The 19,870-nt window shown below is 45.3% G+C and overlaps 1 protein-coding gene across 28 annotated transcripts in view; it reads left to right on the top strand.

Moving 5' to 3' along the window:
* The first annotated feature begins 13,086 nt into the window (after positions 1 to 13,086).
* Positions 13,087 to 19,870, top strand: part of TCF4 (transcription factor 4) — an 886,011-nt gene continuing 879,227 nt past the window's right edge. For 15 of the 28 annotated variants that reach the window (XM_085630079.1, XM_085630019.1, XM_085630072.1 and 12 more), the window contains exons 1-3: positions 14,078 to 14,374; positions 15,117 to 15,210; positions 16,446 to 16,518. In XM_085630079.1, coding sequence (XP_085486205.1) covers positions 15,139 to 15,210; positions 16,446 to 16,518 — 145 coding nt within the window. In that variant the 5' untranslated portion in view covers positions 14,078 to 14,374; positions 15,117 to 15,138. Of the gene's footprint in view, positions 13,582 to 13,954; positions 14,375 to 15,116; positions 15,211 to 16,445; positions 16,519 to 19,870 lie in introns of those variants that run through there. The other 13 variants (XM_085630092.1, XM_085630050.1, XM_085630081.1 and 10 more) reach the window with 11 other exon arrangements.

The raw sequence follows: 19,870 nt of genomic DNA, 5'->3' as shown, positions 1-19,870 counted from the left end.
AAATAAATATACTATAGCAATCATGCCTTCCAAAAAATAATAAGGAAGAAAAACTTGGACCTCCCGTAATACTGAAGACGGCCAAGTCGACAAGGGAATTCTAGGAATTCAGTAATATGAAAGTGTCGAAAATTATATGTCCGTACTAACGGAAAAGAGAAACCACCTCGAGTGTGTTTAAAAACAAAGCTGAAACAAGCGCGCGTATCTCGCGCTGAAAGTAAAAAAAACAAGTTTGAGGAGGAGGCAGCAGGGGGAGGGGACCTGCGCCTGTTTCCCTTGCGGGAGCGAGCAGGAACCATCTGTTAGTTACCAAACAGATGGTTTCAAAGCTCGCTCCCGCAAGGGAATCGCCAAACGTGAACGCGTTGCCATTCAAAGGAATGCAATGCGTGCACGTTTTTGCCTGAAAAACGGAATCGATTTCTAAAGGTCTCCTCCTATGCAGCGCATGCGCGCTGTGTAGGCAAGACCTAAAACTGATCCACAAGAACTACCACATACACCTGTTCTACACGGTGCCTTATGGGCCCATGATGTCAATGCCGACCCTTTCCCAGAGGAAGCCAGGGCAAGACACTGGTTGCAGCGGGGGTCTAAGGGTTACATGAGATTTGTTTGAGTTTTCACACTGCATGCCGTTCCGGACCTTTCTCTCAATTTCTAAGTCACAACCTGGCCACATATACCAATATTTTATTCTGTGTTTGGTTTATTGATGCCAAGGTGTCCTTCATGGCAAGTCTCTATAATGGTGTCTCTGAGAGTTTCTGTGGGTATTACCTTCACTTGCCTCAAAATGAGACCACCCTCCACTGACAACTCATTTCTAAGTTCCCAGTATGTTCTCAATTCAATATTGACAGTTTTCTTGCTAGGCCAAACGTGAACAATGAGTTTGATTACTTCTTGTAATATTTCGTCTTGTTCATGGGCACTCAACTACATTTCTCTGGGAATGCTGGGAAAGTCCTCACTGATGCTGGCCACACAGAATTCTTCTTCCTTGCATTCTACTTCGCCACAGTTGGGGAGGGGTAGCTGGCTGAGAAAATCTGCAAACACATTCTTTACGCCAGACAGGTACTGTACTTCATAATTGAAGTCTAACAATCTTATTGACATGCGTGCCAGTCGGGGGATGCAGTATAAAACCCTTTGGATGCAAGTACTCTTGAGAGGTTTGTGGTCACTGCGTAGAATGACTCTTTTGCCCCAAATGTACTGGCAGAAGTGTTCCAGGCCCCATACACACGCTAATGCTTCGTGCTCAATGAACGAGTACCTTTCCTGGGGGGGGGGGGGGTGAGGTTAAGTGAGCGCGAAGCAAAAGCAATGGTAACCTCCCCGCCTGCCTGACTGGTTTGGGTAAGAACAGCCCCAATACCCCTACCACTTGCATCAGTGGTGACCACACTGTTGAGTTCCGGGTCAAAACCTTGCAGGGGAGGAGCATCACAGATTTCTTTGAGTGATTTGAACGTTTGTTTACAACATTCTGTCCATTCAAATTTGTTCTTTGCTTTCAATAATTGTCTGATGTCATATGTCTTAGATGAAACATTCCTCACAGATTTAGAATAAAATTCCACCAGACCTAAAAAGTCTCTCAATTCCTCTTTGTTCTGTGGTACGGGGGCGTCACGAATGACGTTAAGCAACTCCCTCTTGGGCTTGATGCCCTCTTGCATTATTTCATGCCCAAGATACGGGACTTTCTTCTCAGCAGAGTTAAATTTTTTGCAATCCGCAGTTACACCGCAATCTTGTAAAGTATTGAGCACTTGGAATAACTTTTTGTCTTGGTCACCCTTATTTTTGCCCATAACTAGGATGTCATCTTGAAAGATGAGTATGTTACTAACACCCTTGAAAATGGTGTGCATAAGTCTTTGGAACAACGCTGCTGCTGAAGCCAGCCCGAATGGTACTCTTTTAAATCTATAACACCCAAATGGTGAAATGAAAGTGGTGAGGCACCTACTGTCTGGGTGTAATGAAACCTGGTGGGATAAATGGTGGGAAATACCTTCATGTCTTTAGTGAGGGCCAGCATTTCGTTAATTTTGGACAATAGGTATTGGTCTACCAGAATGCTTTTGTTGAGGTCGCGTAGGTCAATGCATAACCTCAATTTGCTGTTGGGCTTACGGGCTACGACCAAGGGTGCTACCCACTCAGATGATTCTGTAGGCTCTATGATACCAGCATTGAGTAGGACACCAAGTTGTGCCTTGACATCATTTCTTAGGGAGAAAGGGATGTGTCTTACTTTGTGTATGCTTGGCACGGCATTGGCCTTAAGCGGAATTTTGGGGCCCATTACGTTGTCCGCCCGCCAACGTAGCGGTAAGCGGGACCAACCGCCAGGGGTGCGGCGGTCCCGCTGTGCCCTTTAGGATGCGACCACCACCCTTGCAGTTGCTTCCCGCATATTTAACATTGTGGCGGGCAGTGCTGTAAGCAGCACCCGCCACAATGTTAAAAATGCATGTTGTGCATTGGCATGCACAACATGACAGGCACCGTGCGAGGCTTGCCACCATGTGTATGCCAATGAAGGGGGGTACCTAGCCCCCCACCCGGGGGCCCGTAACAGGCCCCCAAAGCAATCTCCACCGGCCTTTCCATGGCGGCACCATGGAAAGGCCATACTGAATGCCCATGATATTATGGATGGCGGTGCCTGCAAGGACCCGCCACCATATTCTTTTCCTTTTCCGCCCAGTCGGCAATCAGACTAGCGGAAAAGCGGCAGACGGACATTCCATCCGCCGCAGTACCCCCCCCCCCCCCCCCCCCCCGACATGCTAATTTGGCAGGGGGTAAATGGCAGGCGGGCAGTTATCGCAGGCGGTTCGCCACCGCCGCAATCCACCCGTGATCATAATGACCCCCTTTGTGTTGAAACCCTTCCAATGGTACCACTGAATACTTTGGAGAACTTACTAGCAATGGCCGACCCGAAATCCTTATCAGGTTGCGTCAATAGCACAGGTTCTGAACTGCTGGGATGAAGTGTTATGCCCAATTTGCTTTGGTCCCTCCAGCCCAATACAGAGGGTCCAGTGACAGAGATGTAAAGTTTGCTCGTAGTTTCTCTGTTCTTAAAATGTCCAATAATGCCACACTTAGTACACCTTTGATTACGTGCCGGACATTTCCAGTCATTGGCTAAGAGTTTGTTGCTACCGCAACGATAACATTTCCTTTCTGGGAAACCACTAACTCCACTTATTTGTTCCACCTCCACACGGTCTTTATTCTTATTCTTGCTTTGTGCGTGGGACTTCATTCTAGTTCCGCTTATTTGTGCTACTATATTATATTCTTCATGTTTAGGTTTGCTTTCAGACAGTACAGCCTTTGCACATCTGCCGTCATTTCGGCTCTTTTTACAATTTCTTTTACATCTTGCAGGGGTTTTTCCCGTTGCCCACAAAGCATCTTGAATAACTGGATTGGCTGCACGCATAACAATCTGGTCCCTTATGAACTCATCATGCAGGGAACCAAAACGGCTAGTTAATGCTAAATTTTTAAGTGCAGACAAAATCCTGTTTTCCTCTTTCCCTTGTCTGCAGTGGAAAAATTTGAAGCGATCCACAGCAACACACACAGTGGGTTTGTATTAATTGTCTAAGTCTTCCAGAGCATGGGTAAAAACAATCTCCCTGCTCGCTTTCGCGTACTTTCTTGTTGATTTTGTTGTATACTTTAAGCCCCCCTGCACCTAAGCAATGTAACAAAAATGTATTTTTATTTTCTGGAGTAAGTAGTAGTTCTTCGTTATCAAAGGTAGAAATATAGTTGGTAAAGTACTCACGCCATTCATCCCATTTCAATGTTAGTTCACTTGACGCAGGTAAAAATGTTTGTGGGGGTGACAAGTTGTATATATTGCCAGATGCCATGTTAAAGTATGAGAAACAACAGTTCAAAATAAGCTTGTGTGGCAATGCACAGGGGTAACCTCTTCCTGAAAGAGTTTATATTTATAGGCAAGTAAGGATGTACAGCACTATATGTTCAATTGTGAGGGACTTAGCTACAGTGCTCCTGAATGCGATGGGATGAGGCATAAGACCCATGCCATATATAAGTACAAGAGTGAATGTTTAATTTAGTTTCACTTTATTTTATTTTAAGTACCTCCGATTGCAGGACTGCAGATAAAAATGCTCCACGAAGGTTAGTGAAGTAGAAATGGCCTACTTGATCCGTTCACTGCACACAGATGAGCAAGCGTAGTGGAGAACTGAGGAGAATACACGGTCTCCTTACTTTTACAACATGGCCGCACGCACATAGCGCGCGTTGCGTCAATAGAATGAACTGCTGACTGCCTCCTGTTGGTGACACTCCCAAGATGGCATGCTGATGACGTGTGGAGCGCGTGGTGAAGAAGTGCGCCACAGATGAGGTGGCTTTCCTCACACGAATTGCCCCAGTTTATTTCCTCGCATGACGAGGGCAAACAGAGACGGCGCAGCGAGATTCGTCCTTTAAACATGCGCATGCCTAGCGGTTGACGCTGCCAAAGTACCTCACAAGGTGGTGGATGCTATTCCATATAGCAGACGTCTTCTTGATTCCCTTGGGCGGTGCAGGAACTTCAAACTTTGCAGTAACACGTCAAGGTTACAGGGACGTGTCGGTGAGGTTTCCTCTGCTTCTTATGTACGCAAGTAGTAGATGCGAGAATCACCCTTAATTCTTCTTTTCTTGCGTAGGTTCGTGGGTGTGTTATCTTCGTCTTGTCACCATAATTGTTAAAAGGATCCGAGACGTTTAAGAGTAGCAGTAATTTATTAAGTCGTAGGAAATAAACAACACATCAGCACAACAGGAGCAGTGCGTATCTGCTGGCAGTTCAGGTGTAATCGTAACGGTCTACCAACCGTCAACGAATCAGCTGGCATTCTAGAATGCCAGCTGATTACATCACAATGCCAGCGCAAGGACAAGGAGAGCGTGAGGGAAGGGACGGGAACCTAGGGTGATCAATGCTAAGGGAAAGGCAAAGGTGAAACACAACACAACTGATACTTATTATTTTAGAGCACCTGTTTGACCCTGGGAAGTACAAGTAAGTTCCCACTTAAAGCATTGTGCCCCTGCACGGAAGTGATGGTAATCTCCCTTTTAAATGCATGTCCAAACGACCAGATTCAGGAAGGAGACTCCACATTTGTGAAGCTAAAACTGGGTTTATTTTAAAATTGCCTCCCCTTCGATACAAGTCCTTTTCTAACAATAACAGTATTGCTTTTTATTAATATGCAATACATTTGCTTCATAGTGAAGTAAGGACATCACAATTCTATGGGTTTCCAAGTAAATATTTTTAGAGTGATATCAGGTAATTTATGTCTTGGACTATAGCAACACAAGTGTGGCTCGGCAAATTAGACATGAACAATTCCTGCCATATGAGGCAATATAAAAATCAAACTACCTCCTACCCCCTCCACTAGACTGCACCATCTATTGATATATCTGGAGCCGGCGCGGTGGCTGACTGTTTCTCTGTTGTGTGTGTTGAGCCGCACGTCGGTTGGCCTGCGGAGGACGGGACTCCCTCGGCAGGTGCCGGAGCAGAGAGGATGCTGGGATCCCCGAAAGCCTGACCCACCCCCAAGCAACGAGAGGCGTAGAGTGCCGCAGAGCGTACTGCCCCAGGTCTGCTGACGCTGCCTGGAGGCCTGAGAGCCACCTGCGAGTAGTCACAGAGCGGTGGAAGACCCGACGCGTGTGTGCGGAGAGGGTCTGCTGGGTACCTCAACAACCCCAGGGAGCCCAGAGGGGACCCGGTGACGGCGGCTGGACTGTGTACCAGATCTGGGAGATTAACGTTGCTGCCCGGTGAGCGATACTTAGTTTTGTGGAGTCACGGGCGAAGAGAGGCGAGCCCGTTTATCTCCGCGGCCCCTGCCGCGAATATGACACTGGCGGCGGAGCTCCGGACACTATTCTGGTTCGGAGACGAAGCGGGGGGCGCCTTCAGCGGTAGATCATTTGCCCGTTTGCTGCACACTGAAGACGGTTGCAATCACAAAATGGCGGTGGCGGTCGACCGCGCCTCTGGCTAGCGCTGTGGAAGGTGACTGCGGGAGGCACTGCTCTGAGGTGAGCGATTACGGTGAGTGAAGCGGAGCACTGGGACTGCGGGCGCCTCCCTTCCCCCCCCTCACCAAATTATTAACTGGAGCCTGTGGAACGAACCTACGAGGAGGGAGGTGGTGAATGACCCTGAGTGGAGCCCCCCCCACCCCCTGCTTCTGTACTGAGTGCGGCTGTGCTTCCCACCGACGGCCGGGGGCTGTGATCTACGGGGAGGCACCTTGGGGCATTTGCACACTCCATACTGACCTTGGGGCAAGCGCTGGAAATCCATTATGAAGGCCAGCGTGTTGCACTGATATGAGGGCTACTATTAGACGTTGGCGCCCCCTGCCATTGTGCTTGTCAATCGCACGGAGAGGGCGATAACGTCAGTGCTGAGACTGAGACCGAGAACTCTGCATCGATCAATTTATACACGTTGAACCATTGTTACCTGCTCTGAACCACCGGATATTGCTTGCTGCTGCTCGGGGTTTGAACTACTTGCCCCAGGAGCCCGTGCGAGGTGATTGTTGCTGCCGCCCCTCCTATCACGCTATTTAGCGCTTTGCGCCACCCGCTGCGGGCCCGCTTGAGACTGTGAGAGACTGGGCTGGGCCATCCCTCTTAGTTTTGTGTTCCAGTGTGTTGTTGGTTCATTAATAAGCCTTCATTTATCAGCACTGAGGCCCATTGTATATATATATTGGGGTTACAATGTCCTTCTGTGGGGGGGGGGGGGGAAAGAGAGGAGCGGGCTCTGGATCCGTTGTGGGAATACTCGATAATTTTCTGACGAGGGCTACATTTGTCCTTAACCACGAAATAGCTATTGCTGAGCGCCGTCTCTCAACCGACCCTGTCCTTGCCAAGCGATCATCCTTGGGGGGGTCTGGCAAATGCACGTACACCTGTGAGGGCACCTGTTTCTACGCCCAATCCCCAGACCCATACTGCATTGAACCCCATTGGAAATTTTGCATCTACTATTCCACTGTCCAATATGCCACTCAGCTCCAATGGCACGCTAATTACGTGTTTGGCCGAGGTACATGAGGATTCATGCCACTCGCCAGAACTCGTACAAGGGCCTGCCCCGAAAAGGAAAAGAGGGGGTGCCCATTTGAGGGGTAAGAAGGTGGAGTCCTCTAAAGTTATTAATACTAGGAAAACGCCTATTGAGGCAATTACTACAGTTAAAGTAACAAAGGGAACATTGCCCTCCATACCCGATACGAGCACGGAAGATCCTGCTATCGTGCTCCCACAACTAGAGCAGTCCTTTTGGTTAAAAATAGAAACCCTTCTAATTTCAGCACTTGACCCCCTATTGAAAAGATTGACAGTGATTGAGAAAAGGCTGGAGGGTTTCGAGGGGGCAGGTGAACTCAAAACTAGGAGATATTGAGGGGAAAATAGTGAGTGGTGGCTGCAATGTGGACATGGAGAAGGAAAAAGGGTTAATCAGAGGCCCCGTATAACCCAGATGGCGCTGCACTAGTAAGGGACCCAAGTGAGTCGAGGGGCGAAACAGGGAGCAGGGCTGATGAGATGATCTTAAGCACCCAGGACAATAGGTATATTACCCCTAGTGATCAAGAGGGTGCCCCTAATAAAGATGATAGAACCACCAGGGGTTTCCCCAGTGGGAAGGACGCAAATATTCTGCCCTACCATTTAGATCTACCCCCTGATTGTTCCCCCTATGTTGTGGTTTTAACTGGAGTTCCCGAATTAAAATTTGGCACTGTCGAATTGTACGACCAATTGAAACACAAGACGATTCATTGGTTAAACACCAATAGACCCCTCCCCAGAGAAATACACTCCCAGATACTATCAGTTAGAAGAGTGAATTGGGTAGGATGTAGAGTTGAAAATTCCCCGGGTGATTGTATTGTTATCAATTTTCGAAACCCGAAGGTAGTGGAGTACGTCTGTACAGGCCTTTTTTCAAGATCTGCTATAAAAGCCCGGGATTTGAATTATTTCTATAACCTGCCTGACCATATGCCTAACTATGGTTATCACAAACAGTACAGAGGAGTCCCTGGTAAGCCGATCCGGTCTACCGGGTGGACAATAGGAGAAAGTAACGACCCCTTACAAGGAATCCAACTTAGTAATAGGTTCAGTGTTCTGGACCTGGTAGACTGACTACCTCCCACTTATCCTGATCAGGACGAAACCCCTGTAGAACAAACCAAGTTATGTGAAACAGCAGGAGGGGGACTCCACCAGTTTCTCGGCCTAAGAGGGGAACTAGAGAGCGATAATGGGCCAAAGCTCCCCCTAGTTAAATTTGTGGGGGAATTAGAAAGGAATGCAGTTCCACCAATAACAGCCTTAATAGACTGCCCTGCAGTAGGGCGAGTGACAGAATTTGTTCCAGCAACAACTGAGACCCTATCTGTAGCTGTGGGTGAGGGAAATGCTAGTCGGAGCATCCAATTGGTCCCAGGTGGCCCAAAACTTTTATCCTGGAACATTGCAGGCCTTGTGTCCAAACTAGATTAACCAGATTGGGGGGATTATATTGACTCACACAAAATCTGTTTATTCCAGGAGACATGGGCCGTAAATCCCCAATATAGGGTAGGGTTTGTGGCGTATTGTGAGGCGGCCGCAAAGGGACCAAAAGGGAGACCATCGGGGGGACTATGCATATGGGTAGCTTCCCATTTAGGCTATCAGATCAAACGTGTGGATACATATTCTCCCGATATAACATGCATAATTTTGACACACTGCAAATTACCCCATCTAACGATTATAAATGTCTATTCCCGCCCTTTGAACTACGGTGGGACTTCCCATACCCTAGACCTCCTCTCTACTCTTTTGCACTCATTAGCAGGAACCACAAACTTTTTAATTGGCGGAGACTTTAACTGCCATTTTGAACCCCTTGAGGGCAATATCCAATCTATAATTAGCGAGGAAGACGACACTTGGTCGATACCGGCTCCTACCATGTATCCGACAAAGCGGTGGACTCCTCTGGCTCTTCAGTTGACTTCTCTAACCCTGACTTTTTCACTAAGGGCCTGTAATGGACGGTTTCCGGGAGATAATCCCGGCCGACCAACTTTCAAGAGGCCAGATCGGGTAATAGTGATTGATTATATCTTGATCAGCGTAGAACTCTGGCATAGTGTGCTGAATTTTGGTATTGAAATACGCAATGAAAGTGACCATGAACCCCTTGTTCTAACACTAAAATTCCAGATGGGGTGCCATGATCAAAACCCCGAAATGTTTAACTCAAATAAATTTGTGGTGGTTAATGGAGGGAGGCGAATCAGATGGACAAAAATTATCCACTCGAGGGATGCACTGCCCAAATTGTACGCAACTATTATACCCCTTCTAGATCAGGCCAGCCTTGAAGCGCAACACTTTCCTATTCCAAATAGTGCTAGCAATGCCGGGAGAATCCATCAAGAGATGGTACAGGCTCTCTCTGAGTTTTTTTCTAGCAATGTTTTTATTAATAATAAACCTAAACTTCTAAGGGATAGAAAATCATGGTTAAATAAGAGTTGTAGAGAGGCAAAACAACATTTGTTGAACTCTCTAAAAGAGGCCGATAGCAAGAATAACCGGGATGCCAGGTTTTCTTTTTAAAAAATTACAGCAAGTGCAAAGGCAGAGTGGGAAGCCGAGAGATGGTCAAACATTAAGATGGCTTTGGAGCTAAAAGACAGTAGAAGTTTCTGGAATTTGGTCCATCATGGCCAAGTCGAAGGTAGGACTGTCATTGATCCCAACATCGATGAGGATACATGGCACCAACACTTTAAGGAACTCTACTCCAGTCCCCTTAACGATGTAAGTACGGTGAAGCTATTGCCCTGCCATTCCATTCCCGAGCTTGTCTGTGATATTCCCCTATGCACTATGAGCGAGGTCACCTCTGCCCTCGTGAAACTCCAGCAAAATAAAGCCCCTGGACTAGATAGAATTCCCGGGGATTTAGATAAAAGTGAACAAGTAGTTTGGGCCCCATATTTAGTAGCACTATTTAATGCAATTTTGTGTGGCCTACCTGCAGCAGCAACATGGGCTGGCGCTGAGATTGTTCCAATTTTTAAAAAGGGCTCGCCGATTGAACCAGCGAACTATAGGCCTATTAGCCTCATATATATGTCCCAAAAATCTACGGGAGGGTTTTGCTGGCGAGATTGCAGGATTGGATTGAAGATTCAGATGTCCTGACCCCGCTGCAAGCAGGTTTTAGAGCCAAGATCTCAACAAATGTCCAGCTATTTAGACTGCAGCTAAAATACTGGAAACATGTGGTCTTGGAAAAAGGGAGTCTATACCTTACCTTCGTGGACTTAAAATCTGCATTTGACCTGGTTGACCGTGACCAGCTGTGGAAGATTCTGCTGGACATGGGAGTTCCACCCTATTTATGTCTCCAATTCAAACGCCGCCACAAGGGCACATATGCCAGAGTTAGATTTGTCAAGAATGGTAAGGGGGTGAGGCAAGGCTGCGTTCTTGCGCCTACTCTTTTCTCCCTCTTCCTAAACGGCCTAGTCAATGACCTCTTGGCCGCAAAGGATCTGGACTCACCCAAATTGTCGTCCCGCAAGTTTCCTACATTAATGTTTGCGGACGATACCCTGCTCCTCTCGAAGTCCCCGATGGGGATGCAACGACTATTAAATGAATTTAGCGAGTTCTGCAAAAAAAGTCATCTTGTGGTGAATATAAACAAAACTAAATATATGGCTTTTAACTCAGCTCATATTAACTTCCCTGTTCCCAATTTTAACAATATGCCGCTAGAGCGGGTTCAGACCTTTGAATACCTGGGTGTCTCCCTAAACGACAAAATGGGTTGGGGTACCCAAATTGATAGGGCGAACCTGAAACTAACCCAAGCAATAGGTGGTATACTTAAAGTTCAGAATAGTTGTACCCAAAAGATCATAAGTCCCTCGCTTGAAATATATAGAGTGCAAGCGCGGTCGGCTTCATTATACGGGGCAGAACTCTGGGGACATTGCCCAAAGCATGCATTGACCCGAACTGAAAATAAGTTCATTAGGCAAATCATGGCGCTTCCAGTAAGTACCCCGCTAGTTCCTTTGAGAATGGACTTGGGTATCCGCCCAGTGGCGGATCTGATTTCGAGTCGCCCATTGCTTTACTGGCGTCGACTATGGAGCACGCCTGAGCTGAGACACTACAGGGAGGAACTCAAAGTGGTAATGCTTTCACCGGGCGCTGTTGTGGTTTACCCTGGTTATCTTTTGTGAGGGACTCTTTGCGCGACATGGGAAGGGGGCATCTATGGGATGCACCGGAAGAATCATGTCTAACTACTTCCAAAAATTGTTTGGCAAGATCATTGAAAGAGTACCAGCTGAATAAACTAATTGGATCTACCAGAGCAAATAGTCTAACCTATGCCTTTCTGGATCTGAAGTTAGATTACCAGTTTGAGCAGGTCTTAGACACAATACAGCCAGTGCTAGCCAAGAAGTTGTTCCTCCAATTTAGGTATGGAACCCTTCCACTTTTGGTAAAAACAAATAAGTGGGTAGGGGACCTGCCTAGCCTTTGTCCTGGATGTTGCAGGGAGGAGGAATCAGAGATTCATGTATTATTTTTCTGCCCGGCATACAAACACCCTAGGTCTAAATGGATTTTACAACTCTGCAAAAATTTGGGAATTCTGCCAATTTTATAGAATTCTTAAATCGGATATTAATCCACTTTTTGCTGTTGCAATCTCGAAATTCCTTTTTGCCATGTGGATTAAAAGAAAGTATCTGTTAAAAGTACAAAATGGTTAATATCGATATTTTATTTTGCCGCAACTATAGAGCGCAATGCTACTGTTGTAATTACTATACGTGAAATAGACCAAGCTCTTCCCACTGGCCACACTGGCAATTAAAGATATTCCCAACAAGGAATGGCTTAATGATATTTTAAAGTTTTTATATTAATTTACAGTATTAAATTGCCATTTGTTACAAAGATAAAGCATTTTTTATTCTACTCTTCTGAAGCCCTGGCATCTATAACTATGAATATAACACCCTCTTGATACTATCCCTTTTTAATTTGATCGGAGTATGTTTTTCTATTGCTGTAAAATTTTGATGTACTTTTATGGCTGGAATAGCCGCAATAAAGTAATATTGAAATGGATATATCTGTACGTGGGAAGCAGTGTGCACGAGAGTTTGTAAGTCATTGTATGAATGTTATATGTGCCACTGTGGGGGCAAAGCCCCGTTGTTCGCAAACGTGTGTTGTATAGATTGTCACAAACTGGAAAAGGTGGAGGGGTCTACGGTGAGAAAACACACCTAAGTATCCATTTAGGAAGTCTGTGCCCTCTACTTACCCTCTGGTGCCTCATTCTGTGCCTTGAACCCCTGTGATAATGTATTCCATTCAAGCAATATGGGTTTTCGATGCAAGTCAACAGGGAAAATAAATACCCCGGAATAAGTTTTCAAAACCACCCTCTTTCGTGTTTGCAAGTATGCTTGAAACGCAGGTTCAGGTACTCGGTTACCTGAAATACTCTCGGTATCACAACTCATTGCTCATGTTTGAACACAATTAAGAAAGCACGTCAGAAAACTTCAAACTTGAGAGGTTTTTTTTGCATACGATAGCCTTTAGGGAACGAAAAGTCCCGGGATCTCTCGATTCTTTTTTCCCCATCGTACTCGATGAATGAAAACGCAAACCCACGGACGAATCTAACACTGCAGCAGCGTGGATACCATTGAGTAATTTCCCTGCTTCTCCGTGTCTGATACCTTCCATGCCGACTGTACATTCTCCCACACGGAAAACTACGGCTCTTCGGCGTCCGCACGTGACACGGAAGGTAAGTCCCCCGCGTCTGACGTTACCGTCACCTGACGCCATTTTGCCTAGGACGCTCTGCGCTTGCATTTTACCGCTCTATGACCATGTCGTCACTGATACCCGCCCCGCCCATCCACTCCTTTGCCATCACAGCAACCGCCGCCAAGTGGAGGACTTTCCTCACTTACTGAGCCCGCGTTCCCGGATGTGAATGGATTACAATGTGTCTGGCCGGGAAACATGCACTCATCAGCGCCTCCCTCGGAGCCGGTGATGAGAAATCTGTAAACTTGGGATAAGTTCCCTCCTGAACAGTAAGAAGGTGAACTTCGGGGACAAGTACCTGCTGCCCCCCTCCCGGGCAGGTGTGCGTTGCGCACACTTTTGGTTGGATGCTTTCCCAACTCCCTGTGTATTAATTTGTGGGGAGGAAGCTGATCAAACGACCCGTGGAAAAAAAATCAGAGCAGATCTAAAGCTGAACCTGTAGACGTGGATCATCCTTCCCTGGAGGAAGAGCCTTTCATTGCACGTGTCGCACAGTGCCCCAGAGCACGTACATGTGAGCCACGCACAAGCAGAAGATCTGACTCTCACCTTGGAGTATTGAATACATTTTTGACAATTAAGGTAAAGTCATATCTGATGTCGCAAAAACAAAGATTATTTTCATCCCTAAAAGATCTGGTTGAGCCCATTTTATGCCTTAAAGTGGTTCAACAGCATCACCGAAAGCTACGACTGTATTTACCTGACGTAAAAATATTGACGTAATCTGTGCATGTGTATGGAAGGTGCTAGTGGAAGGGACTTGCAGCGATCAGGTAAACCTGGAGGTGGTGGGCACGCACGTGTGAGGGGGGACCAGGTGACTGATCTGCAAAGTTTGCAGCACCACTCACTAGGACATGAAGTGTTAATTGCAACTTTCCAATGCATCGATTGGGTATTCGACATACACAACTTCGTTGGAGGATGCACGTCTTGTCCCGGATAGGTCTGTGCAGCTGCTGCTGACTTGCGCTCCTGCAGGGTGGAGATGCGCTGCGAAGACGGCTAGGATGACCCGCGCTGGATTGCAGAGCGCCCCGTTGAGCGGTGTGTTCTGTTGACCCGGGATCTCTGCAGTTGTGTCTGGAGGAGCGCCGGAACGGCTGCACCTGGGTGCCGAGCTGTCTTTCTGCGGCGGGTCTGTGCGTGTGCCGCCTGGATCCGGAGATGCAGCCGAGGGTATAGCTAGAACTCATCCTCTTCGCATAAAGTGGAAGAAGAACTCGTGCTGTGCCCATTCTCAGATTGTGTCCCCGAGTTTGCTTAGCAGGCTGCAGCGGGGCGCCTTTATCTCTCGATCCACGTCGGATGCTTGCTGAGGGGCATGTGGCAAGGGACTAGTCGGGATCCACGTTTGTTTTGGAAGAGCAGGGTTGGTATTTCGCACCCTCCCGTCCGGTTCTCTTCCCTATACTCCGTTCACCTGGAAGAGGCATTTCTCCATGATTGGGATGTCCAGGGGGTTAGCCGGCCTTTGCTCAAGTGGAGAGACCCCCGCCCCCCTTCAATGGAAATTTGTAGCAGGCCTGACAGTTGTAACCCCACCCCTCCGTTCATCTGGTGATCTGGCTTGTTTCAAAGCCTGATTTCCCTAACCTAACCTCTTACCCATGACTTATTGCAACTCCCAGGTGCCACCCTACTCCTTTCCCATATCTGTCCTATTGTAAACCTCCGATGTCCCTTATCAGCACCTTCCGTTTCCCCAGATCTGCCCTCCATGCACCACCCTCATGTTCTGTTACCATCCTCCACAAACCACTACCACGTATTTTCGTTTCTTCATTTCAGACCAGCAAACCAATAAAAAAAAGTTGTGTATGAATCTCAGATCACATGTGCCAATTTATTTTCTTTTTGTTTCGTGCGTGACCCTCCTGTTGCTTAAAGGATACGCTGACAATGGTTATAAAGGGACCCCGAGTTGCATGGATGTTTTGGTCGCCTCTCTTTGAAGTACTCGTATTGCTTTTTTTTTTCTTTTTTGCCCACCTTTTTTTCACCTCCCATTACACCCCCACCCCGCGTTCCACACTTTTAAAAAAAGAAACCGATTGTGTTTAACTCACGCTCGGGACTGGATTTTCTGATTGCGGTTATTTCCATGTTTCCAGGTTTTGTTGTGATTTTGCTAAAATGCATCACCAACAGCGAATGGCTGCCTTAGGGACGGACAAAGAACTCAGTGATTTGCTGGATTTCAGCGCGGTAAGGAAACTACGGTAGAAATTAACAAACAGCTTGCAAACATATCTTCTAGCTGATCTGTTAAATTGAAAAAGGGAAATCTGTTACCTGCCTACATAGGTGAATTAAATGGTGTATGCCCATTTTCAATATATGCCAACCTGCTTTTTGGTTCTTACTTCTATAACGTTTGCTTTTTATCTATAAGGCAAAATGTAGTCTGATCCGAGCTAATCCCCTAGCCCATTTCAGTAATTGTGCATTTTTTGTTCCCAGCTCTTTCTCAAAGAGACTTGGACATTTTCCCACTTTGGTGCTTTCCTCATTTGCATGTATCTGCATATAGGACAATAGAGGAGACCCAAAGTGCGGTACTTGGCTGCAGTCTGAGCCGGCCCGGCGTTAATTACCAAGAAACACGTCCCTTTTCCCACCACCACAACCACCCGCACGCACCCCTTTGCTCCCCAGGTCCGTGTCAGTGCACTCTGTCTCTTTGTTTCTCTGTACCTATTCAGCCCTGTCCTGCACTTGTCTAGTCTAGTCCCCGTCTAGCGGTGTTTGTTTATTTTTGGGGGAGGTGGGGGAGGGTGGGCACATGCACAAACCCCACGGCGCTTCATTTCGCAATGCTGAAGAATTTCCTTCAGAGGAATGGCGTTCGGAAGTTTGGACAGGAAATGTAGCCAGAGGCAACTTTGCAGCCCCCTCCCTTCCCTCGGTCCGTGTTACTTTTTTCCCCCCTTCCATGTGGTTAGTTTCTGCGCTGCCTCTGACAGTGGGACACGGAGGTGCGGGTTCACGTCGAGCGGGGGACACGGAAAAGGACTAGGAAAGTGAACATATCATTGATCATTCCAAAAAGGACCGGAGTGCGCGTTGCTCCAAATTGCCCTGACGTTGGGCGGCGCGCTTGGGTAGTGCGTCTGGATGTGCTGGCTGCACTTTCCACACGCCTCATTGATGGGAAGATTACCTCAACTACTGCTGCTTTACTAGCAAAGGTTTCATTTCAGTTACTTTTAGCCCTCGCTTTTTAAAATCCTCTTGTAAAACTGTTTATTCCACGTTCACCTGTCAACACATGGTCTGAACAACCACAAGCTAATGATAGTAAATAAAATGTCTGTACCCTTCCCTGGTTGTTAAAAAAAAAAAAAAACACAAGTGTTATTGTGAATTTAACACACATACTTGACTGTGTTTTAGAGGACCTCGCCATCGTCTGTACTAATAAGCTTGTGTTTCCTTTTTAGATGTTTTCGCCTCCTGTGAGTAGTGGGAAAAATGGACCGACCTCCCTGGCAAGTGGACATTTTTCTGGCTCAAGTATGTACAATGCCTCCTTTGTTAATTGTGAAGTGTAACATGTGCCGCGTGCGTGCTCACCTGCAACGCTAGGCAGAGACCTGAATTATTGACCTTCGTCCATCTCTAATCGATTGCATTGTGTGTTCTTGTTATGCATGTTCCCGCCCATCAGAATGACAGGTAGATGTTTTAGAAGGTAATCACCCTTTTTTGAGAGGACGTTTATTATCCCGAGGCAAACCCTGTAAGTTGACCAGACACCTTGCTCTGTTTGGTGACGCACCTTTATTCAAACTAGCCTTCCTTTAACATATGTTTATGGGCATTCACAATTAACGCCTGGTTCTTCACTTAATACTTATGTTTATATTATTTCTGTGGTATTTCATTGTACTTACATTTTTAAATGTATATCTGTGTTGGATATTGTTTTCTGTTGCGTTGTTGGGCTAGTTGAAATTTTGTAGATGTATAATTTTAGCTTTGACTTTTTTTACTTTGTGGACATGAAGGGAGTCGTGCATTACTCGTAAAAAGACATAGTATGTTGTCATTTTAGAAATATTATTGTATTTATTTTTTTACTTGTATTGGGTCTGAACACACAGCCCTGACGTCAGAGAAGATGCGGGCTCTGGTCAAAATAATAGGCCACCAGGTTATATATTCCAAATATGTCCTATGAATTGCAACAAGGTATGGGTGTCTCAGGGCCAAGGTTAACAAAGCAAGGCGGTACTGTTAGACCTCAGGATCCATGTGTCAGAGCTATTTTACGCATACATACCTACACTCAATGCACATAGGACGTAATATTGTAAATACATGAAGTGCGGACAGGTCAAAATATCCTTAGATTTTTAGATGAATCTTCACCAGAACAAGGTCCCCGTTAAGAAAGATGGTTCACTGGCCACTCTTTGTGTTCTATTATGCGTCACATTGATGATGCATGTAATTCTCTGGCCTTGGCATGCACATATGTACTTTTACCAGCTACAGTGCTCTAAATGCACATGTACATCCACTCCAGCCATATTTTTGAGTAAACACATGCAATTAGTTTAAACAAGCCTGGCAATATGTGGCCGCCGTATGCTTTATACTATCTGAAAAGTTTATACATTTCAGGTATTTCATCCAGTCCTTTTTTGATGAATATATCCCATATCTATAGTAATAAAATAAACTTAAGTCTTTTTGGATGCACTATATACATTGCTGTGAATCCAAATTTGCTATTTATCCAATTGTAAATTATTTTGAAATTATCATTTCACTATTGTTCTTCATCTGTGGCTGGTTTTTGTCATGATTTATACCCAACATTAGTTTGTGTTATTTTTCAAAGCACTATTTTTACTCTAATCACTTGTCTTGGGCCCGTAACCCTCTAATACAATGAAATATTGGCTTACCTTTTTTTTTTACTCTGCAGGATTTGAGAGTTTATTCGTGCTATGTATTTAATTGCAGTTTATACAACTCAATATGTTATTTCTAAATTATTATTTTAGAAATATTATTTAAAGAGACTATTAAAATCAAGCTGGTTGTAACTTGCCTTGTTTGTCAGCCAGCATGAAAGATCACTTTTTCTGTTGCCAGGGAATTATTAGGATTTTGAGTTAACACTGAGTTGTAAGGCATTTTGTTTGGAGGCTAAATCTGTTTTAAATGTTTTGATGTTAATGCCATATCCCTGAAAATGGTCGTTTTATGTAAAAAAACAATGGTTCAAAGGAGAAAAAAATCAAAATCTTCAATGGTTACATGCAACTGATTTCATGAAATATCTGTGTTAGCCAAAACTGTGGACAGTTTGAATTGTGAAAGCGAGTACAAGTAGACCACCCGAAATAAAGACCTTCAAACATAAATGTTTCAAAAGCTGTGTTCTATTATTGGCAAATGCCAAAGTTAAGGTGCATTGATATATTTGGTATAACCAGTGTAGTTGAATAGGATACATGGCATGACTTACTCTCATTTTGGTATTTCCACATGAAATGTTTTACTTTCAGATTTTTTAATGAAATGTTGTAAGTTATGGTCAAAGTGGTAATAGAGAAGCAAAATTAAAGCACACTTTCCATTTTGCATATGGTATGTGTAGCACGTCCATTTTTTTTTTTTTAACTATGTATTTGAGATGTTGATACATGCCTCCTAATGTATTGAGAGTAAGTGTAGGCAGCTATACATTTATGTGTTGTTTTGTATTTTTTTCATCATATGGTGTGTCCGTGCTAATTTAGAGACTCGCTGTATTTTCCTATGGAGTCATCTCTGAGGTTTATGTAATGTAACTAGCATTTGTCTAGTTCAGTCTGCCATTGGTAATGGTCTTGACATTTTAAGTATAAAAATATATGAAACATTTATTTCAGAAATAAAATTGCATGGACCTGATTGATATTGTGGGTTGATTCCCTGAACATATGCTAAAAACACAATTGCTTTTGGGAAAAAACGATTGTGTTTTTTTCATCATATTTTACCATTTATTTAGAGCCTTTCTACATCCGTTAGGGATGGTGCAGAAAAGTACATTTTATTGCTGTCGTTTGTATAGTGGTTTGTAAAGCATATTTTGCATGCGTGTGGATTTGTGGCCTTAGAAACATTGGCTGGTTGTTGTGGTACAATATACATATTGGACAAATTATATACATTGATGGATATACTTCCTCACTGTCTATCTATATGTTAGCAAGAGGGAAGCTAATAGCCGTCTTTGGACAGATGCATTGAAAGAGTAATATGGCTTTGTGATGTATTCCACTCTGCGCGCTTTAAAATTGATATTTAATGTGTTGCATTGGCACAGATGTCATCTCTGCGTATTGGCTTGTTACTGCTTTCCATCCAGGTCCTTTGTTTATGCCCGTTTTTAGAGGTGTTATTGATTTGATCACAAGAAACTTTTATTTAGCGACGTGTGAAATGGCTTAGGTTTGAAACCGTGCTTATTTTTGCGAACATTCTTCCGCCACCCCCATAAGCGTCCCTGTTGCAAGGGTTTAAGGAATGTAACCTGAACCCCGGGCCTGCCATTCCCATGGAGCACATGAAAGGCTTTTGTGAAGCCAGTGAGGGCCCGCAGGTTTTATTTGATGTTTGCAGGTGTTCAACAGAGAGAACTAAAACAATCCAGCCGGGGGGTGCAGCAGAGCCATGACCTGTGCAGAGGGGGCGGGGCCGAAATCTAGGGGGTTTCGGGTGAATGTGGAAAAACATTTTACGAATGTGGCTCGGCCTCATAACTGTTTTTTCCTCTCCAAACTGTTCATGGTCCGAACTAGGCAGATTTCATGTACTAAGTTTGGGAGCCATGGTAGAGGCCGGAGTGTTTGATTGTAATTCTGGG

The sequence above is a fragment of the Triturus cristatus genome, chromosome 2_1, assembly GCF_964204655.1.
Source record: "Triturus cristatus chromosome 2_1, aTriCri1.1, whole genome shotgun sequence".
NCBI classification, from domain to species: domain Eukaryota; kingdom Metazoa; phylum Chordata; class Amphibia; order Caudata; family Salamandridae; genus Triturus; species Triturus cristatus.
Note: the sequence above shows the minus strand (reverse complement) of the source record. Positions and strands in the feature narration are given on the sequence as shown.